This window comes from Salvia miltiorrhiza, chromosome 3 (genome assembly GCF_028751815.1).
Source record: "Salvia miltiorrhiza cultivar Shanhuang (shh) chromosome 3, IMPLAD_Smil_shh, whole genome shotgun sequence".
Classification (NCBI taxonomy): domain Eukaryota; kingdom Viridiplantae; phylum Streptophyta; class Magnoliopsida; order Lamiales; family Lamiaceae; genus Salvia; species Salvia miltiorrhiza.
Genome location: NC_080389.1, coordinates 63374339 through 63399429, shown reverse-complemented (window position 1 = coordinate 63399429; position 25091 = coordinate 63374339). Strand labels below are relative to the sequence as shown.

The 25091-nt window shown below is 33.6% G+C and overlaps 4 protein-coding genes across 4 annotated transcripts; 3 read left to right on the top strand and 1 right to left on the bottom strand.

The window, feature by feature from the left end:
• Positions 1-743: 743 nt before the first annotated feature.
• On the top strand, positions 744-1528 carry LOC131015455 (lachrymatory-factor synthase-like). The gene has a single exon (XM_057943873.1). The coding sequence runs from the start codon at positions 881-883 to the stop codon at positions 1409-1411; it is 531 nt and encodes a 176-aa protein (XP_057799856.1). The 5' UTR covers positions 744-880; the 3' UTR covers positions 1412-1528.
• A 4987-nt stretch (positions 1529-6515) lies between these two features.
• Positions 6516-7324, top strand: LOC131015457 (lachrymatory-factor synthase-like). The gene has a single exon (XM_057943875.1). It carries the CDS (start codon positions 6638-6640, stop codon positions 7160-7162), a length of 525 nt encoding a protein of 174 aa, XP_057799858.1. The 5' UTR covers positions 6516-6637; the 3' UTR covers positions 7163-7324.
• A 4210-nt stretch (positions 7325-11534) lies between these two features.
• Positions 11535-20869, top strand: LOC131015323 (ribosome biogenesis protein bms1-like). Its single transcript, XM_057943677.1, is given in 21 exon segments — positions 11535-11787; positions 12375-12521; positions 12603-12693; positions 12847-12965; positions 13475-13665; positions 13755-13965; positions 14516-14756; positions 14903-15366; positions 16278-16374; positions 16538-16643; positions 16645-16726; positions 16885-17231; positions 17590-17695; positions 17765-17983; positions 18078-18257; positions 18259-18318; positions 18960-19169; positions 19550-19762; positions 19764-19820; positions 19904-20107; positions 20239-20869. Coding segments are annotated over 21 exon segments (3651 nt in total). The 5' UTR covers positions 11535-11649; the 3' UTR covers positions 20407-20869.
• Positions 20870-21120: 251 nt separating this feature from the next.
• LOC131015392 (caffeoylshikimate esterase) lies at positions 21121-24634 on the bottom strand. Its single transcript, XM_057943773.1, is given in 8 exon segments — positions 21121-21745; positions 21844-21924; positions 21926-21937; positions 22329-22418; positions 22530-22594; positions 22944-23014; positions 23125-23163; positions 24094-24634. Coding segments are annotated over 8 exon segments (1218 nt in total). The 5' UTR covers positions 24516-24634; the 3' UTR covers positions 21121-21307.
• Between the last annotated feature and the right edge of the window lie 457 nt (positions 24635-25091).

The following is a 25091-nucleotide window of genomic DNA, read 5'->3' as shown; positions in this document are numbered from 1 at the left end:
ATTAATAGCTGTCATTTAATATAACAATTTTGGGCTCTTAAAGTTTGAGTCCAAATTGTATTATTTTTTCTCAAATCTAATTGAAAAATATGAATTATAAAAAGGAAAAATATAACAAATATGTTAATATAAATAAATAAATAATCTGTATACATAATTAAATAAATTTATATACTATTTTAAATTCTAATCCACATAAACTTTAATTAATACTTCGATGATTGAAAAAAAATTAGAGATGAAATTATAAAAATTAAAAGGTGATAATTTAATTTGTCACATTATAAAAATTACATTAAAATTATAATCATTACCTTGCCAAGATCCCAAAAAATTATTACTAAATTATCAATATAATCATATCATCGGCTGAATAACACTTCATAAAAATAATAATAACACTCGTCTTTGTAGTGTTAAAGTTCGAACATATTATGTGTGCGTGTGTTGGACAAGAATTAAGAGGTTAATGTCTAAAATCAAAGGTCTTGGGATTCAAGTTTTCTGTGGATACAACTTTTTAATTTTTTTTATTTAATATTATAAATTTATATAAAAAAAAAAAGTTAAAACATATTTTGGACAAATGTTGAATCTTCTTTAGAAATTTACATGCCACTGCCACTGCCACGTACAACGAACTACTTTTACATTTAATTCACAACTACTCATTATTTAGTACATGGTTTTTTTCATTTATAAAAAAATTAATTCGCAAGGCCAAAGTTAATATCGAAAGCCAAAGATTTTATGTTTGAATCCCATACGATGCCTTTAAATTTTCTTTATTTAATTAAGTACACGTCAGATCACATATAGCCTACTTCTATACATACACACACATTACAACAATTCCTTCTCATAAAAAACTCTCTTCAAAATGGACCAAAACCTCTCAAACCAGAAATGGCAGGCAAAAGTTTGCACTAGGCTAGAAAAGGCCGAGGCCGACCAAATCTGGCCCTTCTTCCTCGACTTTTTCGGGCTCCACAAATGGTTTCCGGGCCTCCCTGCTTGTCGCGGGGTCCACGGCGCCAATGGGGAGCCCGGTTGCATCCGCTACTGCTCGGGCTTCGGGCTCAAGCAGGCAGCGAATGCTGACAGCGAGTCGGGCCCGAGCAGTTTGGTAAGTTGGTCTAAGGAGAGGCTGGTCGCTGTCGATCATGCCCAAAAAACATTCACTTATGAGATAGTGGATTGTAACATAGGATTCAAGTCCTATGTTTCGACCATTAAGGTTGTTCCCGGCGGCGGCGACGGCGACGGAGGCGGCGGAGGATGCGCGGTGGAGTGGTGGATCAGCCTTGAGCCGGTGGAGGGATGCGAGTTGGAGGATTTGGTGGTCAAGTATGAAGTGGGGCTGCGGCTCATGGTGAAGAAGATGGAGGATGCTATTTTTGGATCTTCATGATTATTAAATCACAACTTGTGTGTGTGTGTGTTTTTTTTAATTATTTTGTTGTGGTTTGAATTTCGTGTTGGAATTGTTTATATTTTATGAATGAAACCCTAATTTGGTTGTGGTTTAGTGATTGTAAAATAGGTGAAGTGTGTTTAGCCGGCTCATGATTGATAATTTAGTTGAATTCAAAAATAAAATAAAGAAAAATGCTTATTCATTTGTTCCATCAAAACAATTCATTTATGTTTTCGCACGTATTAAAAGAATACATTTAATATTATTTTAAAAATATGATTCATGTCTAATTATTTTATTTTATTCTTTTTTATTACTCTGTGTATTATCTTCGTAAACATTAAATAAGGTTATTTTAGTAAAATAAAATTTTAAGATAATTCTAATTAAGAAAGGTGATTATATTTTGAGAAATTTTTAAAATAAATAAAGAATTAACTTTATGGAACGGATGGAATGTGTCTTGTATGTAGATAAAATTTATTCGAAAAATACACCAAAGGTGCAATCCAATAATGCACGTTTATTTAGCATACAATTTAGATATATATTATACAGTTATCTTTTATCAGCGACAGTCTAGATTTGCACATAATTAAATAATGTTACTAAATAACTCTAATTTAAATTACAAAAAACTTACCGACGTTAAACTTTAGAGTTTTATTTATTTTTTTAAAAAAAAAACTACCCATGAAATATTTCATTTCGAACGATATTTCATTTCGTGGAATTAATGCGTACATATATACCGCCAATACGCCATACGTGTACGATAGTATAAGCTGTGACCACATTCACCAACCTAAAAATTATATAAGGAACTCCAAAATGTAGAATACAAATCAGCAAAATTATATCTCTATTAGTTGGATTTGTCTTTATTTATTAATTATACTTTCTCTCAAGTGTATACTGATTTATAATTATTGCTATTAGCCTATTTGCTATATATTTGAAGCGTTTATACCATTAAAAATGTATATATTCATTACATTCAAAATGTGAAATCAGTTGATTGGCCACCCATGGATATACCATATTTATTAATACCACTTTTACACATTTTCTTATCTACAAACTATGAAAAAATATCATAGAAAAAATGATCTAATTAAAAAAGTTCACCCAAAATTGAATTGGTGGTGCATTTGCCAAAATCTATCAATTTATTTATTATCATATATATAATCGATTTAATTCAATTTTTAAAATAAAAATTGTATATAAAATTCATAATATTATTTGTAAGTTTGAATCAACGTCGTTTAAAGTGATCGCCATCATGCTAAATTAGATTTATTTTTTCAGCTTCCACGTCATATTTAATTATTTCCACTTTCAATTGGGGTTATAATAATAAACCACACAAATTATAAATTTTAAATATCATGTTTCTTATGCAATGATTCAAAAGTGATATAATCAATCAGAAAAACGAGTAAAAGTTGTGTCTCAGTGTGCGATTGATCCACTTTAGCTACAAGTTAGTGTACGATTGATCCACTTTAGCTACAAGTTAGTGTATTAATTTTTGTTATTTTTTTTTAAGGAATTAATATTTGTTCCATCATCATTGAATTGGGATTTGCAAAAACTTATATATAGTTATAGATTTATTTATTTTCCCTTTCTTATAGCATACACCTTTGCTCAATTTGATATGGGCGGTGCACTATATTAGTGGTGGGGTAGAGAATAAATGCTAAGGCATAACAATAATAACTCCTCCATTAATAAAATTGTCACAAAGAATGAAAGAATCAAATCATACTCATCTTCTTAATAATATGCCCTTTTATATACATTTACGTGTGTGTGTGAGTGTGTAGTATTTGTTATAAATGCTCCACAATAAAAATTGTTGGACCGCAAATTCCAGTTGGTTAAGATTCCGTGTCAATTTCTAAAATCGAATTAATTTTTGATAATGACATAATATTAGTGAAAATAATGATTTTATAATAATCATAATAATTATGAAAAGGATTGATTAGATATAAATTGTTTTACTTTCAACAAATTCTCATTTTGCACATGAACTTTAAAATCTTTATTAAAATTACTCAACTATTAATTTTTTCTTATTTTGCATATTTACTAATTTTTTCATCGTGATGACATGATATAAATATACTCACTTGGCATGAATATACTTGCAGAGCACAAATATGACCGCGTGGAAAAATAGAACTAACGTTGTAATGTATAGTTAGATGGAAACGGCGTCATTTCAGGCCCCAAAATTTGACCAGAAAATGAACAAATATGTAAAATGAGAATAAATTAATAATTGAGTAATTTTAATAAAGATTTTAAGGTTCATGTGCAAAATGAGAATTTGTTGAAAGTTCAGTAATTTATATGCAATTAACCCTTATGAAAAACTTTATACGTAGATAGATTACTTTAAACAATTAATATTACTACTTTCCTCACTAATTTTGCATTATAATTTAATTTTCTTAATTTATCCATATTTAAATAATTTTTATTTTCATATTTTAGACGAGTAACTAAGAGTGTAATAGGAAAGTTTATATGATAATTTTTCAAATAAATTTAATGCATTTAAGAGAATATGTATGAAATGTTATACTCCCTCCGTCCACCAATCAACTACCCATTTGCCTCTAAAATTTTGTCCACCAATTAACTACCTACTTTGCTTTTTGGACATATATACCCTCCCTTACTTTTTAAATTACTACACTTTACCAATTGGACCCACCACACTCTACCATTACTTGTCTACTTAATCCAATTTTGATGTTAATTAAATGGAGTAAGATATTTTAAATTTCCAGCTTATTTATTTTCCAATTTATTTATTTTCAAAATTTTCAGTATATTTATTTATTTATTTTTGAATTTTCAGTTTATTTATTTTCTAATTTTTTCCCCAGTTTTTAGTTTATTTATTTATTTATTTTCTGAAATTTTTAATTCCAGCTTATTTATTTTCTGAATTTCCAGTTTATTTATTTATTTATTTTCTGAATTTTTAGTTTATTTTATTTTCTAAATTTTCAGTTTATTTTATTTATTTTCGAACTTTAAGTTGATTTATTTTCTAAAAAAATAATTTTCCAGATTTTAATTTATTTATTTATTTATTTTCGAATTTTCAGTTTATTTATTTATTTCATTCCAGTTTATTTATTTTCTAAATAAAATAATTTTTCAGATTTTAATTTATTTATTTATTTTCGAACTTTCAGTTTATTTATTTATTTATTTATTTCCAGTTTATTTATTTTTTGAATTTTCAGTTTATTTATTTTTCAATTTTCAGTTTATTTATTTATTTATTTTCTGAAAATTTTAATTCCAGTTTATTTATTCATTTATTTATTTCCAGTTTATTTTTTTTTCGAATTTTAAGTTTATTTATTTATTTATTTATTTATTTTCAGTTTATTTATTTTCTGAATTTTAAGTTTATTTATTTATTTTCGAATTTTCAGTTAATTTATTTATTTAATTCCATTTTATTTATTTTCTGAATTTTCAGTTTATTTATTTATTTTCAAATTTTCAGTTTATTTATTTATTTATTTCCAGTTTATTTATTTTCTAAATTTTCAGTTTATTTATTTATTTTCGAACTTTAAGTTTAATTATTTTCTAAAAAAAATAATTTTCCAGATTTTTATTTATTTATTTATTTTCGAATTTTCAGTTTATTTATTTATTTAATTCCAGTTTATTTATTTTCTAAAAAAATAATTTTCCAGATTTTAATTTATTTATTTATTTTCGAATTTTCAGTTTATTAATGTATTTAATTCCAGTTTATTTATTTTGTGAATTTTCAGTTTATTTATTTATTTTCGAACTTTAAGTTTATTTATTTTCTAAAAAAATTATTTTCCAGTTTTTAATTAATTTATTTATTTATTTTCTAATTTTCAGTTTATTTATTTATTTCCAGTTTATTTATTTTCTGAATTTTTCAGTTTATTTAATTAAAGAGTAAAAAAAGAAAGAAAGAAATAGCTTATAAAAAAATGAACACTTTAATAAGTCAAGGCATAATGTATGTCAAATAGCTAATGAAAGATTAGTAAAAGTAATCAAAATATATTAACACTACCCTTTTAGTATTTTACACCACTTTTACACCACCTTTTTCAGCTTTCTTAGTTTCCGTGCCGACCATCAAATGGGTAGTTGATTGGTGGACGGAGGGAGTAGTAAATGGACATGTGAAGACAAATGGAGTATATGATGATACTTGTAGTTGGTGAAGATTTTAAAATCACAAAACAAAAACCGTTGAATATATCTGAATTTATTAATGCACTGGTCCATAAATAATTAATATCTTGTTTGGACATGTATGAGCCCTCTCCTGCTCATGGTTGCCATGAAGACTAGGGTAACATCAACCATCTAGCTATTGTATAATAGTAGTACATAGAGTTTAAATTTTATAAATTGATAATTGTATAAATTAAATCAATTGTCCAAAATTTTCTCACTAAAACTTTATCAATATCACTATTAATAACAATTAATTTAATTATTAATTACATTAATATAAACTTAAAACATTTAACTTCAAACTTTAACCATACTGTCAATACACACCTCATGATGCGTTCTCTTTGATGGAAAATATATATTTTCACCATTTTCCCATCATTTCCACATATTATATAGGAATGATAATTTTCCTCGCACATGATAGAAAAGAATTCGGGCAGTCCTTTTTTTTTTAAATCTTTTTTCACTCCAATTATAATATTATTATGGAGAATTGATGTGATAATATTTTCCTTAGATATTGATGTGATAAATTATGTTTTTCACCTTGAAAATCATGAGATAAAAAAAAGATAGAAAATATTTAATTTTTATATATTTTTTTATCTCTCATTTTTTTACAATAAATTTATAATCAAAGATAATGCACCCATGTAAAATTTAATGTTAGATGAAAATTTATCTATTGAAATTAAATTACCCTATTTCAATATACTCCCACATAAAAATATATACCGAGATAATATTCCAAGTTTTCCAACTCTCCAACCTTTTTTTTTTTTTTTTTTGAAGATACCAACTCTCTAACCTTAAACGACAAAGTTACAAACAAACTCCTTTTGCCTTTATATAAAAAACTCCATTTTCCGTAGACCGTGCATTACTACTCTTCTCCCTCACCAAAATTTCCTCTTACCTCTGAAAAAAAAAAAAAAAAAAAAACTGTGAAAAATGGAAGCAGACGGCAATCTGAAATGGGAAGGCAAAGCCACCGCGAAGCTCCTGAAGCCCACCGCAGACGAGGTGTGGCCGCTCCTAGCGGATTTCTTCAGCCTGCACAAGTGGCTCCCCACCATCGACACGTGCTTCAAAGTCGTCGACGACGGCGACGGCAAGAGCGGCGGCCTCGTCCGCCACTGCGCCGCCTCCCCCCGCGGCGGCGACCCGGCGGTGCGGTGGTGCCGCGAGCGCCTCACCGGCGTGGACGCGGCGGGGAGGCGGCTGAGCTACGAGGTCGTCGACAGCAACATGGGGTTCAAGTCGTACGAGTCAACGCTGAGAGTCGTCCCGATCGACGGCGGAGATGATCCCGGCTGCGAGATCGAGTGGTCGTTCGTGGCCGACCCCGTCGACGGCTTGAGCTGCGAGGATTTGGCCAAGTATGTCGCGATGGGGCTGCAAGGCATGGCCAGGAATATGGAATCTGCTTTGACGACTCAATCTGATGCTGTTGCTGCTGCTTTGGAATTAATTTGATTGATAATGTCGATTTTAGTTTGTGTGTTTTAATTTCTTCCTATGTTATCACAGTTTTTTTTTTTGTCTTGGATTGTTGTATGTGTAGAGGTTGTATTTGTGTTGGGATTGAGAAGAAGAAGAAACTTTGGAGGTGTTTGGTGGAGGTTATAAACTTTTGAAGTTGTGTTTGTTTTAGTTTATAAATTTATCACGAAAAAATAAAAGAGAATAAAATTTTCATCTTTTATAAAAGATATAATTTCAAATGCGATAATATAAGTGATTTATAAAAGATATAATTTTCATCTTTTACCACATTAGAAATGGATGGATAGTATTATTCTTCAAAAAGAAGAAATGAGAAAGGAAAAAATTATTTTTTGAATGAAATGAGGGAAAACGAAATATAAGTGATTTAAAAATATATATATTCTTTATTTTTTAATGATAAATTTAATTATCAAATCAAAGAGAACATATTCAAATTTATAACTTCTTTTAAATAATTTATAAAATTGATTAAAATGAGAATAATTTATATGCTATTTAGGAGTTTATATAATTATATATTTGAAAAGTGTTTGAAAAAAAATATATACAAGTTTTTTTTTGAAAAATATGTTCCTCATTATAACTTATTTTTTTTATAAATTTATCAGTTGACTAAAAAAAGAAAAATAATTTATAAGTTGTTTAAAAATTTATAAATTTTTGAAATGTCTGATAAAATAAGTTCATAAATAGTTTATAAGTTAAGTCACAATTTATTTATTTTTCATAATTTTATATGTAACTATCATTTTCTAAACGTTGACTGTTTGTTTGAAGAAGTTGAATTATTGAAAATGTCCGAGTAGTTCCTTTTACATTTCCATTGCATAAAGCCTATTATGTTTTTATCTATTTTTTATTCCATACGTTTATCTTTTTTAATAATTATATGAGTCTAAAAGATGGGATTGAGGTGATGACGGCGATGGTATTGGTAGCGACGAAGATCCAAATAAAAGCTTGATTTGTTCTCATCTTTTATTTTAAGTTCCTTTTTATTTTCGTTACGTCGGCGTTATCCTAGTAGGATCAAATGTCTCTTTGCGAGTTTTGGACTATTTGTGGTTGTTAAGTCTTGTTGTGGAATTTTATCGTATTGGTAATAATATTTTGCATGTTGGAGATAGGAGATTCCCCAAATATATTTATCATATTTATTTCAAATTTAAAATATTGCACATTCCCACGGTGTAGTTCTTTGAAATAAATCGATCTAAGTAGTGATTTTTTTTGTGTTGATGGAGAATTTTAAGACTCAATTCTCATTATTCATGTCTCCTACAAATATTATGAGTTCATATATATATATATATATATATATATATATATATATCCCCTATATATATATATATATATATATATATATATATATATATAGGGGGCCGCTCCAATGAGGCCCCCTAATTTTAGTGAGATCTAGGGCACGATCTGATGCGTTTATTTTATCAATTCTATGGCTGAGATTGTATCTGGAGGGTGATTTTTTTTCGCAGGGTTCGAATCCTGGAGGGAGCAGAATATTTTAAATTTTGTTATTCATCAGTATATACTGCATTGTTCATCAGTATATATGGCTATGTTCATCAGTATATATATCTTATTCATTACGAATTTTTTAAATTTTATTTTTCATCAGTATATACATCTTGTTCATTAGATATACGTTTTGTTCATTAGTATTATATGTCTTATTCATTGTACTCATGTTACACGAAAAACAGGGGGTCTCACTGGAGCGCGCCCCTATATATATATATGTATATGTGCTAATTGTGACAAGTGGATTTAATTGATGTATAGACCATAATGGAAAATAAACAATGTATTATTACAAAATTACATATCAAAGTAGTTGTTTTTGATATAGATGATGTTTGACTCAATTTATAAGCTCTTCAACATAACTCATAAGTTGTTTTATGTGACATTTACTTTGAATGAACTATTTGAATGTCGTTAAGAAAGAGATATACAAATAGAAATTCTTTCATTAACTTATAAGTTGTTTATGGGACGTTATTGGCATATAAATACACTAACTTTGGATGGATTTTGGTTTTTAACATGAACTTTAAAAAGTGTCAAAAAATACACCAACTTATTGATTGTAGTAATTTTAAGACGAATTCTATTTTCGAGCAAATTAAAGCTTACTTAGCATGCTGAAATGTTGAGTATTGTATGGTAAATTCTGCTGTTGTTATATGATTTCTATGTGCTAATTTACCTGAAGTTCGTGGACCAATTACAATCGTATCAGGTTGAGTGACTTGTTCCGCTTGTCACATTTTTTGACCTAATTATAAATTGAGAACTCAAGTGATTCATGTCACGTTTTTTGACCTAATTATAAATTGAGTGACTTGTGCCGGCGACGGCGTATGAGGAGAAGGAGGGCGGATGTGGGAGGAGGGCAACTATTGGAGGATGATTATTGAATGTAGTTAGGGCTTTCATACTTCTTTTGTTTTATTTTTTTATTTTTTTGTGTTTTTTTTGAACTTTATCTATAATAATGTTTTTTTAGGGAAATATGTAACAATGTTGAACTATTCTATTTTTAATAATTAAAATTAATTTTTATTTAGTTAAGTACTAACTCAAATAAATTTCTTTTGTAACTTTTAATTTTTAGATAAAAACTTTTTTATTATTTTTAAAATAGATATATTATTATTTTGAAAAAATAAATTGATAAAAAACTGGAAAAAAATGAAAAAAAAAATAATGCTCATACATAACAGTTAACTTAACAGTTGAAATAAGTGTTATAAATGAACGCTCATATATAACGCTTCTCTTAACGTTTTAACTATCGTTATCAAAGAAAAGCTCATAGATAACGTATCTCATAACGGTTCACTAATAGCGTTATGCATACGACTAATAGATAACGCTCATTCATAACGCATGGTTTGATACTGTTATATATGTATAAGGATAACACTACATACATAACGAAAGTTTAGTAAACCGTTCTCTATTCTAAAAAAAACGCTCATACATAACGGTTTTTGAAACAAACCGTTATGTATGAACCGTTATGCCTATTTTCTTTTTTAGTAGTGTGAGATCAAATAAAAGTTGTTTAATAGTTATTCCATATGTTTATTTTTTTAATAATAATATAAAAGACGATTGTATTGATGGTATTGGTAGTGAGTAGCGATGAAGATCAAATGAATCTAAATAGTGAATTGATGGTGTCGGTAGTTAAGTGACGAAGATCAAATAAAAGCTGTTATTGTTATTCAGGTGATGCCGGCAATGGATGAATCTAAATAGTGAATTGATGGTGTCGGTAGTGAAGTGACGAAGATCAAATAAAAGCCGTTATTGTTATTCAGGTGATGACAGCAATGGTATTGATGGTATTGGTAGTTAGTAACGGCAAAGATCAAATAAAAGCTGTTATTGTTATTCAGGTGATGACGGCAATGGTATTGATGGTATTGGTAGTTAGTAGTGACGAAGATCAAATAAAAGTTGTTCTTTTTGTGTTGGACCAAATATAGGTCGCCCCACAGGAGACTCGAACCCAAGACCTTTAGCCTTAGGCATACTAAAGCCTTATGGTTTGGCCAACACACACATATGCACATAGATATATAATGATGCATATTTAATTAAAATAGTGAAAAATTTAATTTATAATATATTTTTCAAGGAAGATAAGATTGACTCGTGTTATATAAAATAATTATGATATTGTTAAAATAAATATGAATTCATTTTATAATTAGTGGCCAAATCAAATCAACTATCAATACCTTGACAACATATTATTTATCTAATGAATATTATTATTATCTTCTTGAATTTTTAATAAATATATATAGATATTTTCCTTTCAAAGTTTCTATTAGTCTACAAGTAGTTTTTAGAATTTTCAATAGATAGCCCTAGACAATTTAATTTTAATAGATTCATATTTTATAAAATATTTCGCCAAAATTGAAACTGAGGTAGTGAAATTATTGTAATGATACATAGATTTTTAAAAATTTGTTACACCAAAAAAAAGAAAACAACACTCACAGTCTCACACTCTAATCTTTTAAATGACTCGAACCTCAATAGACTCACACTCAACTTTCTAGGTGACTCAAAGGAGAAATGCTTTATCAACATACTAATATAAAAATTATACTAAAGTATACACAATATAAATTTATGTATATTAACATATTATATCTATTTATATTTAATGAATATACAGTTTAATTTTAAAACATAGATTTGTTCAGCTTTTATATACACTAGTAATATTTTTAAGTTTAATGAATATATATATATAGTATAATTTAAAAACATACTCCGTGTTCAGCTTTTATATATAAATAGATACAGATTTCCTCTCTTAAACCCCAAATTCTAAAATCTTACTACTAGTTTTCAAGCATCGCCGCATCTGCGATTCCCCGCCGTAACCCGTACAACACGGAGGCGCAAGTATGGGGAAAGACGGCGACAGCGAGCAGCCACACAAGTCTCATAGGATTCGAAAGTCTGGAGCTTCCGCGAAGAAGAAATCGAAGTCGAAGCCGGCCGAAGGCCTTTCGAAGGAGCAGCAGAAGATAAACAATCCTAAGGTATCATTCAGAAGAGTGTATCTTCTATAAGTTTGATAATTTGTTTTGGATGCATATATTTTTTATTTTTGTGGAAGAGATATGTTAGAGGAATAGGAGAATTTGTTTCCTGTTTACGTTTTGATTAGCTTTCGTTAGGTTCAGTGAGATTCAGCTTGTGATTTATATTGAGTAATGTACGGTAAATTTTGCTGCTGTGACGCGCCAGCTTAATACGATATCTCTGTGCTAGGGAGTAAATTGGTGAATTAGGTTATCGTGACTAATTCTGTTTATATTAATGCATTCGTTTCCATAGGAAGCCAAGCGGCTCCAGTGATTAATTTGTTTTGTTTGTTTGTTCTGGATGCATATATTTTTATTGATGTGTTAGAGGAATAGAAGAATTTGTTTCCTGCTTACGTTTTGATTAGCGTTTATGATGTTCACTGAGATTCAGGTTGTGATTTATATTGAATATTGTATGGTAAATTCTGCTGCTGTGACGCGCTAGCTTGATTGATATGATTTCTATGTGCTAGTGAGCAAATTGGTGAATTAGGTTATCAGGATTAATTGTGTTTATATTAATGCATTCATTTCCATAGGCGTTTGCGTTCACTTCTTCTGTGAAAGCCAAGCGGCTCCAATCACGAGCTACAGAGAAGGAGCAGAAAAGGCTTCATGTACCAACAATTGATCGGAATACAGGAGAACCTGCTCCATTTGTTGTTGTAGTTCAGGGACCTCCTCAGGTTTGTGCGCATGAAGTTCTACTGGTCCTTGATTACGTATATATTATGTATTTTCTTGGTTAATTTTTGAGAGTGTTGTAGGTGGGGAAGTCATTGCTGATCAAGTGTCTAGTAAAACATTACACAAAGCACAATTTACCTGAAGTTCGTGGACCAATTACAATCGTATCAGGTTGAGTGACTTGTTCCGGTTGTCACATTTTTTGACCTAATTATAAATTGAGAACTCAAGTGATTTTTTCTGAACATTGAAATCCTGCAGATTTGAGTTGGATTGGGGATTGACCTGTTATATGATTATTGATTAATCGACTTTATGATTTAGGCAAGCAACGGAGGCTGCAGTTTGTGGAGTGTCCAAATGATATCAATGGGATGATAGATTGTGCGAAGTTTGCTGATTTAGCTTTGCTACTTATTGATGGGAGCTATGGCTTTGAGATGGTAAGCTTCCAGTACCTTTTTTTTGTAGAGTGCATCCTGTTTTAGGGCATTGATATTAGTTAGAGTTGCCGATCCATGGACTTCAATCATATACTATTTAATTAGGGAAGAGTATATGAAATTTCAAATTCTAAGGGGATGCTGGCGTGATGCATAATTTTTTTTGGGTGCTCAACTATCCTGTCTCAATGGGGATTTTTTTTGAAATAGTAAATAAGCATACTGGTTTGCTAAACTAGAAGGTCATGGGCTTATACACACTGCAGGAGAATCCTGTTCACACAATTCAGAGAAAGTTCTTAGGGGCAACTAATAAGTAACTGATATAGATATCCTAATATATTCATCATTCTCTTTGAATTATTCACAGGTACCAAATATTATAAATATATATTGTGACTGTATGCCCTTATGTTTACCATTTCTTTTTGGATTTCCATTTTATGGTTCTTCTCTTTGGTGAAACGATTGTTTCCATGTTCATATCATTTGTTTAACTTCACTTGCAGGAAACATTTGAGTTTCTTAACATATTACAAAATCATGGATTTCCCAGAGTAATGGGTGTTCTTACTCACCTGGACAAGTTTGAGGATGTAAAGAAACTTAAGAAAACAAAACAACGACTCAAGCACCGGTTTTGGACTGAGATCTATGATGGAGCAAAATTATTTTATTTATCTGGCCTTATTCATGGAAAGTAAGCAAAATTTATGTTTCTTGTGTTGGTAATTTGTAGTTTGATGGTTGACATCTTAAAGTGCTTTATTTTGGCTTGCCTGTGAACAGGTACACTAAACGTGAAGTACATAATCTAGCAAGGTTTATTTCTGTAATGAAATTCCCCCCGTTGTCATGGAGAGCTTCTCATCCTTACATCTTAGTAGATCGTTTTGAAGATGTCACACCCCCAGACAAGGTTCACATGAATGGCAAATGTGATAGAAATGTTACCTTGTATGGATACTTACGAGGCTGCAATCTGAAGAAGGGAACAAACGTAAATAGTCTGGTCACCCTTTCATCTTAATGATTATAAAGTGTTTCTGTCCAAGTGGATGTGCAATTTCTAATCCTAGATGGTGTGTGTTGGTCTCTAGTCATGTTTCTTTGTTCAGTAGTGTGCGGCCATAGTTTCTAGTATCTATGTATTTTATGACTAATTTATGTTGTTCTATTTGATTAGATAATTTATATGCAGTTGCTTTTGCTTTTCCACTCTTCACTTCTTTTGTTATTCTCTTTCACAAAGCATGAAATACTAGTAAAAACTTGTTCAGTATAGTATGTGTATCACTGCCCATAACAAGGATGGTTTCTGACTAGCATGCACTAGATAGGGGATATTAATATATTATTTCTGAAATTGTCTAATCTCAAAATTTTCATGTCTCTAATGCTTATGATATTGATTATTATGTTCTAGCTGTTAACTTGTTCCAGTATCTACGTGCTCCAGTTATTTAATTGTTATATGTTTGGAAAATTGAGCCTGCGATCCTTTTTTCACTCTATACATTCACGTATTACTAACCAATAATATGATATAGGCACATATTGCTGGCGTGGGTGATTATCCTTTGTCTGGAGTAACAGCATTGGCTGATCCTTGCCCTCTTCCCTCAGTTGCCAAAAAGAAGGGACTGCGTGATAAGGAAAAACTATTTTATGCCCCTATGTCCGGCTTAGGGGAACTACTTTATGACAAAGACGCTGTCTATATAAACATAAATGATCACTTTGTACAGTTCTCTAAAGATGATGGAGCTAAGGCAGAAGGGACAGAAAAAGGTTAACTTTTTAGTTGCCTTAACTGGATTTAGTGAAAATTCTGGATATCATGTTTATTCCTTTTGTAATCTATCCAACGCTTACCTTTCTCACGTCTTGTTTATTTTCTTCTTTCTCATCTAAAGCCTTGCTCTTTTCTCTGGCAGGAAAACAACGTGATGTTGGTGTCGAATTGGTTAAATCATTACAGAACACAAAATATTCTGTTGATGAGAAGTTGGAAAAAAGTTTTATCTCACTTTTTGGGAAAAAACCTGTCGACATATCTGAACCTCCAACTGGTGTGATTGAGGCTCAGGAAGTTGTCAATCGGGATGTACTATTGGAGCCTGTAGATCACTATGAATCTGACATGAAAGATGATGATAGTGAATCAGATGAAGAGGGTGATACTGAGGATGAAAATGGTCTGGAATCCTTAGATAGGGAGAGAGCTTATAATAATCAATCATCTTCAAAATCTATAGATGATAGCTCTGATGAGGAAACCTTCTATGAGGCAGAGCAAGATCGTGTGACACAAGGCAACTTCAAGGAACAGAGTGATTTGCATGGGGGAAGGGTGAGGAGAAAAGCTGTTTTTGAAAATGAAATGGATACTGATAATAAGGTAATTTGTTGGCAAGTATATATTTGGATCTGTTATTTTTTCATTTTGTCTTTGATATTATCTTGGAAAAGGCAAATTGTGCGATCTTGGGGGGCATTAATTAGAAAACTCAAAATATAAAGCAAAGAATCACCAGGGCATCTAATCAAATTTGGGCCTTCTTTCTCAAGCATAAGTCTGATTCCAATACATTATGCTACCAGCCCATTGCTAGTCAGTGTTGGGAACAAGTGAATGTGTAAAGTATTCTGATAAGGGTCTTACAATTTTTTTACTGAAATAAGGTCACATATTGCATAATCTGACAACAAGTTGCACAGTTACTTATGAGGCTAACTGCACTTGCAAGGTAACTTAGTTATATACTTTTGAATTGTAGAAATTAGAAAAGAGTTCTTTTGAATCAAGCTATATGAGCTCTCTATGGCAAGATGCTACTAATAGGCTTGCTAGCAAATAAAAGAAGTTTGTCTGCTTGAGGTTTGCCATGCATAATGAGGCTGTTTCTGAGACACTTGTTAGTTATCACTTATCACCTTGTATCAGCTATGTATTTCGTGCTCGACTTGATTGAAGAACAGAAACATATACGTGTTAGATTGTCAATGCAACTTAGATTGTTGTATATCTTCCGTGACTCATACTGTTGTTATATGCTTTGTCTGTCTTACTGGGTGCTTCTTTCCTGGATTTCTTTTTTGCTGATGTTTGTTCTAATAAATTCAATGTGGAAATGAAGATTTTAAATATCTGAGCTGCAGCATAATTCATGTGGTTGAATGCAGCATCTATTTGTTATTTGACATCAGTAGAATTCAATGTTCTTAAAATACATTTTGCATGTCTTGTGATTTGGTGGATGCTTTGTCACCTAACAAAATATGTTTCTCATAAAAAAATGGTGACTTCAGGATTCTGGTGAAGATGATGATTCAAGTGACAATGATGAAACAGAAAAAGGAGATGAAGATGTGCTTTCTCATTCTGATTTTTCAGCTGATGGAGAAGGTAACTATACATTTGCTTTTGGTTGGAATCATGAGTATGATGGCTTATTGGCTTGGTAATTATCGGTTTTTTTCTTTTTTCTGCATCTCCTTTATACTCTCTGCTTTCGAAAAAATCACCTCTCTTCTTCTATATCCTCATTTTTTTATGGTTGCTCTCACAGAAGATGAGATGGGTAACATTTCCAAATGGAAGGAATCCTTGTTAGAACGAACTGCCTCTAGACAGAATATTAATCTTATGCAACTTGTTTATGGGACGCCTGGATCAAAATCTTCCTGATGATATGAAGGACGATGTTGACGAGGAAAGTGATGACGAAATTTTTAAGCTGAAAGGGGAAGGAAAAAAGGTTTACATCTATATGTCATTTTCATTTCTTTATTGTGTAAACTGCTCATAAATAACTATATCAAACTTTGTACTTTTTATATCAGTCTGGTGCAATAGTCCTTGTGTAGTTTCTTTTCTTTCTTTTTAACTGCTCTTATTATTTCGATTGGCATACAGAAATTGAAGGAAGGAATAAATGACAATGATGTTGATAGTGATGACTGCTCAAAATTTGTAAGTAGTGGAAGTCTTGAGGATTGGAAGAGTGAGGACAGGATTGAAAGTATTCGTGATCGTTTTGTCACTGGAGACTGGTCTAAGGCACAACTGAGAAATCAACTCTCAGAAGGTACCGCTGGTGATGAAGATGAAGTCTTTGCTGAATTTGAAGACTTGGAAACTGGTCAGAAGTATGAGGGCGATCAAGCAGATGACGTTGGTAACTCCAGCAAGGATGATGCCTTGGCTGCTGCGGAACGAAAGCTGAAAAAATTGGCTCTTCGTGCAAAATTTGATGCTCAATATCCTTTCTCACAATTTGCTGCTCCCTTCCATTTAGATGTGTAGTCTCATTTCTGAAGTTGGGTTTCGTCAACTAATTGGTTGGGGGTTTAATAGTGCTTCAATAGCGAATTAGTGGATTCCTTAGCATTCACAAATTGAATGCTACTTATTAGTGGTGAACATACTCATCTGACATGTGTACCTTTTCAGCAACATAATTTTATGGCGCTTGTGAAGTTCTCGTTGAGATGAGTGCCTGGTCTAGGATCTTTCTGATTTAGGACTGTCAATATTGCAGGATGATAATAAATGCTGTCGAGCTACTTTCCCTAGCATTCTATATTTTAAACATTTGTGTCCTTAAATCTACCTCACATACAATGGTTCAGAGGTTGCCGATGAAGAAGATGATGGTGACAATGACACCAAGAATAATCGTGGTCAAAGCAATGGAGGTGGCAATGGAGGTGGCTTCTTTGACAAGGTAAATTCCTCTGGTGTTTATTTATATGAACTATCTTGAAACTGGTACTTACACTCTCTACTCATGTAGTTAAAGGAGGAGATTGAACTGCGGAAGCAAATGAACATTGCTGAATTGAATGAACTTGATGAAGTTACTCGTGTTGAGATAGAAGGTTTTAGAACTGGGACTTACCTTAGAATTGAAGTTCGTGATGTGCCCTATGAAATGGTTGATAATTTTGATCCTTTTCATCCTATTCTTGTCGGTGGTCTTGCGCTGGGGGAGGAAAATGTGGGATATATGCAGGTAGGCGAATATACTTAAATTTACCCCTTTGCTGCCATGTATTTTATCTTTCCTTATCTTACAAGTATTGTGGCTTCAACTTCTATGCCTGAAGGTACGGTTGAAGCGGCATAGATGGCACAAGAAAGTATTGAAGACTAGAGACCCTATAATCATGTCTATTGGATGGAGACGCTACCAAACTGTACCAATATATGCCATTGAGGACCGTAATGGGCGTCTTCGCATGCTCAAATATACTCCAGAACATATGCATTGTGTGGCAATGTTTTGGGGGCGCACTTGCTCCTCCTCATACTGGGGTTGTTGCTATCCAGAACTTAGCTAATAATCAGGTAACTTTGTAATCTTTTTGGGCTTATTCTGATAGGAGTATCACTCTAGGGCTGTTGAAGAAATACAGCCTATTTCTTCTGCGCACAAACTACTGATATTATACAGAATCAGTGTCGGGTAAATTTCACATGTGCTCGCTTTCATGTTTTAATAAGGAGCAGTGCTAAAGGAATCAAGCTTTGTTGTGGAGCATGACTTCAGTGTGCTCCACAAAACACCTGAAAATCAGTTTGGAAAGTTTTCCATGTTTTTTCGGTTTTCCACTAATTAGAGTTGTCTCAGTAGTCAGTAGTTCGCTTTCTGCTTTTCACATTGCTTGAAATTTGTTTGTCCGCATCGCATTTTTAGCTTCAATCCTAATGTTTCCCAAACTAACAATTCTACAGAGCTTGCATTGGGCAGTGTTTTGAAGTTTGTATATTACCTCACATGCTTTTACCTCCTTTGGAGTACACATATGAACAGCATGTTTATTACTGACCCTAATACTCACTCAAGCAGTATAACTTGCCTTTTACTTGCATACGTAAGAGGATTACAATTTTCCTGATATTTGGTTCAGTTCATATTTCTTTTTTGAGAAATGTTCAGTTCATATTTCTAATTGTAGTGATAATTGTTTTTTTCTACCTGCCTTCAGGCATCATTTAGGATTACTGCTACTGCTACAGTCCTAGAGTTCAACCATGCTGCAAAGATAGTAAAGAAGCTCAAGCTAGTCGGTACTCCTTGTAAAATCTTCAAGAAGACGGCTTTCATACAGGACATGTTTACTTCAGATCTTGAAATAGCTAGGTTCGAAGGCGCTGCTATTCGAACTGTTAGTGGAATCCGTGGTCAAGTGAAGAAGGTATTTTTTCTCCAAATCAACTCCTTTCTATTATAATCGAGATGTTTATGGTGAGGCTTCTACTACGGTCGTGTTGTTTCATGCAGTATAATAAGCTGAAACTCACATGACGGTATATGTTATTATGTGTAGTAGTGTCGGCTAGTATATTTATGTTTAAATAGTTGGCAGAAGGAGTTTCAATAGTAATAATAATAATAATAATAATAATAATAATAATAATAATAATAATAATAATAATAATCACTGTAGGTGCAGTATCTTGTTTGCTGTTTATTACTTTCACCTTCTTGTCAGGGAATTCAGAATTTCCTTTTTATGTTTCTTGCTCTTTTTACCTTATTCTCGAAGTTCTCTTTTGGATGTGAATTTTGTTCTAGGCTGCTAAAGAAGAGATTTCTAACAAGTCCACGAAGAAGGGTGGAGTTGCGAAGGGCGGCATTGTTAGATGCACATTTGAGGATAGAATAAAAATGGGCGACACCGTTTTCTTGCGTGCTTGGATTCAGGTGGAAGTTCCTCGTTTTTACAACCCTCTGACAACAGCGTTGCAGCCGCGTGATAAGACCTGGCAGGGAATGAAAACAGTTGCCTGAGCTAAGGAGGGAAAATAACCTTCAAGTGCCAGTTAACAAGGATTCACTCTACAGGGTGAGAACATCAGTTGTTAAACAGAATTTGATTTCCACTTGCATGCCTATTTTACTTAATTAACCCCTTTTTTGCGATTATAGCCCGTTGAAAGGAAGCCGAGGAAGTTCAATCCATTGGTTATCCCCAAGTCACTACAGGCAGCTCTCCCGTTTGCATCGAAACCGAAGGACTTACCTGCTCGACAACAGCCATTGCTTAAGGATAGGAGAGCTGTGGTCATGGAGCCTCATGAAAGAAAAGTGCATGCTCTTGTCCAACAACTTCTACTCATTAAAACTGAGAAGGTAATAACTTTTATAAAATTTATTTTAATATTTTCCTCGGTATGTTTTGTTCAATATTGGCAAGTCGTTCCATTTCCAACCATTTAAGTTATAATTCTAATAATTTGAGATTCGGGGTGTCCTTTCTGTAGACGAGAAAACGGAAACTGAAGGAAGCGGAAAAGAGGAAGGTACTAGAAGCGGAGAAATCAAAGGAAGAGCAGATCTCGAAAAAGAGACAACGGGAGGAACGACGGGTAAGGTACCGAGAAGAGGACAAAATGAAGAAGAAGAAGATCCGCAGGAATCCACAATCATGATCGTTTTAGCTGGTTCATGCGCCTTACTGAAACGGTATGCCTTCAAAATCTCTCAATCAAGTGTAGATGAAGCCCCCTTCATCTACACTTGATGTGCATGCAGACACGTCGGCATTCGACGCGTTTCTTAAAAAAAAAAAAAGGGTTTTAGAAGTTGCGTCCTATGTCGTGCCCCGTGTCTATATATGTTATAGATGGTCCAAATTTTGATGCACCCTAGTATACATAGCGTGATAAATTGAAGTTGAATTACTCCCAAAAAGCTACTTACAACAGCTTGCATCTTGAAGATTTTTTGTAGAGTTATATCTGGCACCTAGCATTCTCATTGGATGGTCCCAAAATGCGACTTTATAGACCTTAGTTTTGTACTTTGTAGTGTGTAATTCTTCGGCTTCGTTTATTTGTTTCTATTTTCTTCCTTTTGCTGCGACCCTTTTTTCAAAGAATAGCATTTATGACATACTATTTTCTTCCATAATTTGCCTAGAAAAATGCACGGTGCATTTATTTAATTATGATTAACAAATTTTAACTGAAAATTAATAAATGAGAATATGATTAATAGAAGGGAAGCGGGGTCGTTTTGTTACCCATTGCACAAGCGGGAAAGTCGTCACAGCCAAAACCAGTAACACGCGGGAAAATGATGGCGCGATCGTTTGTGGGTTACTTTCTTCAAACAAGATATGGGCTTTTCTTATAAAAGCATGATTTCAAATAATTAAACTTTCCTTTATATACAAGTTCGAATCACATAATGTCAGACCTACAGGCTACACACTGAAATTTCCGATCAAAATCATCGCCCAACAGAAGGCCTGCTAATATACCCTTGGTCGCCAATGTCGAAGCATTATCCTATGGAATTCCGTCCCACCGATAACCATCCGGTATCGTCTCACCAGAAGCCACCGGCATCCTCCAAGTTGGGACGAGTCAGCCGGATCTCCATCCAGTCGATGATGTCCTGAGCGATCTCTTCGCGCTCGGGCTCGAAGAGGAGATCGTGCAGAAAGCCTTCGTAAAGTTTTATGTTCTTGAACTTAGACGGCGCCTCGTTGTAGAGATCCTGAGAAGCCAGTGGATCCGTGACCCTGTCGGCCGTTCCGTGGAGGACGAAGAACGGGACCGTGACGGAACGGAAGTTGCGCATCAGGTACGAGGAAATGCGCAGAATCTCGTGCCCGGTACGGACTCTGATTGGTCCGGTGTAGACCAACGGGTCCGAGTATTTGGCCAAGAGAGCCGCGGGATCCCTCGAAACTGGGATCCCCCTTTTGTTAGCACCTTTGAATTGAAATCTTGGTGCCACCAATGAGAATATTGGTGCAACGGCCTGCACAAAGTGGTTGCGCGTTAAGTTTCATCCACACTAATAATATCACCTTTTTCTTTTCATTGGAATTGTATTCAAGAATGAAAAATATAACGTACACCAACAATGGGATGGGCTGGCTTGACGCGCAACGCAGGTGAAGTCAATACGACTCCCTCGAGCATTTCTTCTACGTGGGGAATACGAAGCAGCCTGTTCTCGTACAATCGGATATTGGACACAATGAGGGTAGCATAACAAAGTATATGGTTAATTGCATATAATTTATTGAACTTTCAGACACAAATTTTAAAATCTGTATTAAAATTATTCAACTATTATTTTTTATTTTGCATGCATAATCGTCCATTTTATGGCCAAACTTTGTGGCTGAAACAACGCCGTTTTTATCCAACTATACAATACGATGTTGGTTCTATTTATGCCATGCGATCATATTTATGCTATGTCACCACGTCGAAATTTTTTAATACAGATTTTAAAGTGTGTGCAAAATGAGAACTAGTTGAAAGCTTAGTAATTTATAACATTGAAATGGATCTTGGGTTGAGATGGCCTTGCGAAGGCTGTAGCCTGTACATACCTTTAGGACAACTGCCCCTCCAGTCGAATGTCCAAACAGGAAGCACGGTACATCTGGGTTCTCCGATTTGATCTTTTCCAGGAAAGCCGCCTTTCAAAAGAAGCAACATCTATCGTTAACTAAATCACATATGCTTAAATAATATAACACCAGCACAGCACAAAAGAATAGATGAACTGACACATTGACAGCTGAACTTACAGTGTCTGCAACAACGTGATCGAGTGAAGGCACATATCCATGTAATCCATCGCTTCCACCATGACCTACCAAAGGAGAGACAAGATCAATTTTATTGCAACTAAAGTCGTGGCGGGACTTCAGAATCACTTGCATTTCATTTATCACAGTAGAGAGAATAACATCTCATAAGAGATTCAATGTTTCTCTAATTCTATGTGGTGGAGGAATGTGGGTAGTATAATACCCATGGCTTTCGTTGAAACGACAGTTCAAAAATAAACAGAGTCCGTTTATCATTCTTAATCAGACAAATTATTATCAATAAGGAAATCTAAGAGAAACTAAGTTGTGACATGCTTTGGTGATTCATGAGCAGCGGATGTTTAAATAATTCAAGATCTAGAAGATGGTTGAAAACACTCGAGCACTTACCTATCCAGTCCATTGCATATGCCCCGAACTTGCAGGAGACTAGTTGTTTAGCAAAATTAGAGTAGCGCCCACTGCAAGGAGAGCATTAGTATGGTTAGGATTTCCTAATCATAGCTAGCAGCAACAGCTCTCGTTTGTCTAAGGCACTTGAAAGAAAAAGATGAGCCAAGTAATGCCGTACCTGTGCTCATTTAACCCATGTATGATTATAAGAATGCCCCTGAAATATAAGACACTTATGAGTAAAAGATAAGAAATGCAAATGAAGCAGGCCGTTGCCAGGGAAAAAAAAAGAGATACGAGGTGTGTAAACAATAAAAAGTAGGATTTGGAGAAATTTAATCTGCTAAAATACTCGGGAGAGCTTGATTTTAGTTGTATATTTAGCAAGGATTGCAGCTTCAGTTATGAAATGTATAACCATAACTTGTAATTGGCCTGAATTATGCTGTGATTACTACTATATATCTTGAGATTAAATATATGCATAATAGCTCATGCGTACGCTGCTCATCCATAAAAGAAATCTCAGAAAGTTTGTTATTAGAAGCTCATCGAAATGGTATTGATATCTATAGAGAGAGAGAGAGAGGATCACACTTGAATACAAAAAATTAACACACACGATATGAGTTTCTACTACTAAAATCAGCTTGTTTATGGATCAAGTACACAAACCAATACAATATTGTCCGTTTATATACGAACTCAACAAGCTATACTGCAAATTCTAATATGTAAACTATTCTTTGCTCGAGACAGATATTTTCACCAAAAGTAGGACAGAGGTAATGCAGAAACTAATGCTCAACGAGTCCAATTCTAAATCTGCATCAAATTAAACATACAACCAAATAAACTGCTTAATTCCTAGCTCACAATTCTAGTGCTAACAGAACTTCCACAACATAACGGTCCAATTGTTATATTGAGATTATTTGAATACAAAACCTCCAAATCAACTAACCTAAACCTTCTTCACACAATCATGTCAAGGATTAACAGAAACATATTCAGCTGCGTACGACCTCAGACATTGCTTGCGGAGACGGAAAAAAGCGAGAATAAAGCAATTCAATAAGCGATAGCACGAAAATCAATTTTTCCTCAATTCGCCCTCACGCAGCAATCAAAACGACCTAAATCGTACCTCAATTCACCGGAAACCGGCAGCCACGACCTGCAGAAGAGCGCATTCCGCCTCACTCCGAAGAACAACGACGTCGTCCACCTGCACCAGCTGCTATCCTCCGCCGCCATCTCAATCGCCTCCGCTAGAGCCCTGCGCCTCATCGTGTCCTCCTCATCTCTCCGGACGCCGAATTTCCGACGCCTGACCGACGCGGACGCCGTTCGCGGCGAGGACGGCGGCGAGGCGGCGGCGGAAATTCGGTGGAGGCGAGGAAGGAGGAGCAGGATCCACACGAAAAATGAATAGATTAGCAGGAGCGATCTGCGCAGAGACTCGTATGAGAGGATCGACTGACGGAGGTTTTTGAAGACCGGAATTATGCGGCCGCTCGCGCCGGATGTTAGCTCCTCCACCGGCACCGCCGCCGCCGCCGCGTCCATTTCTCTCTTCCTCTTTTCGCGGTGAAAATGAGTGCAATTATTCGTCGTCTATGTATGGAATGGTGTGGAGAGAGAAAATTGAAGCGGAGGTCTACGGAGAGAATTGGTGGTAGAATTTTGACGCGTTACCGGGGATTCTTTATAGACGAAATTTCGATGGTGCGGATGCCGTCTACGGTTCCGGTTTTACAGTGTGTCAAGTTCGAATATTCAATTTCCCTCTTGTCACCGAGCGAGAATCTTCGTATCCGGACAAATTGAGTAAAGAGGATTTCGTTTTCAAATCTTAAAAAAAGAAATAAAAATATTCGTAGTACTATTTTATTTGTCAAAATTGGCCACTTCATGTACATTTTATTTTGAAATTTAAGTAATTTTTTTTTTCATATTTTTAAATGCATTTATTATTGATGCTTTTCATTCTATGAATGCTCGAATTTCAGTATTTTCATAAAATAATCAACATTTGATCTTATAATTATATTATATACTCTCTCCGTCCCATAAAAGCATGCATAATTTTTATTTTTCGTCAGTCCCATAAAAACATGCATAGTCTATTTATAGTAATAATTC

Coding starts and splice junctions, on each gene's coding strand:
- LOC131015457 (XM_057943875.1), top strand. CDS start 6,638: ATGGAAGCAGACGGCAATCTGAAATGGGAAGGCAAAGCCACCGCGAAG.
- LOC131015455 (XM_057943873.1), top strand. CDS start 881: ATGGACCAAAACCTCTCAAACCAGAAATGGCAGGCAAAAGTTTGCACT.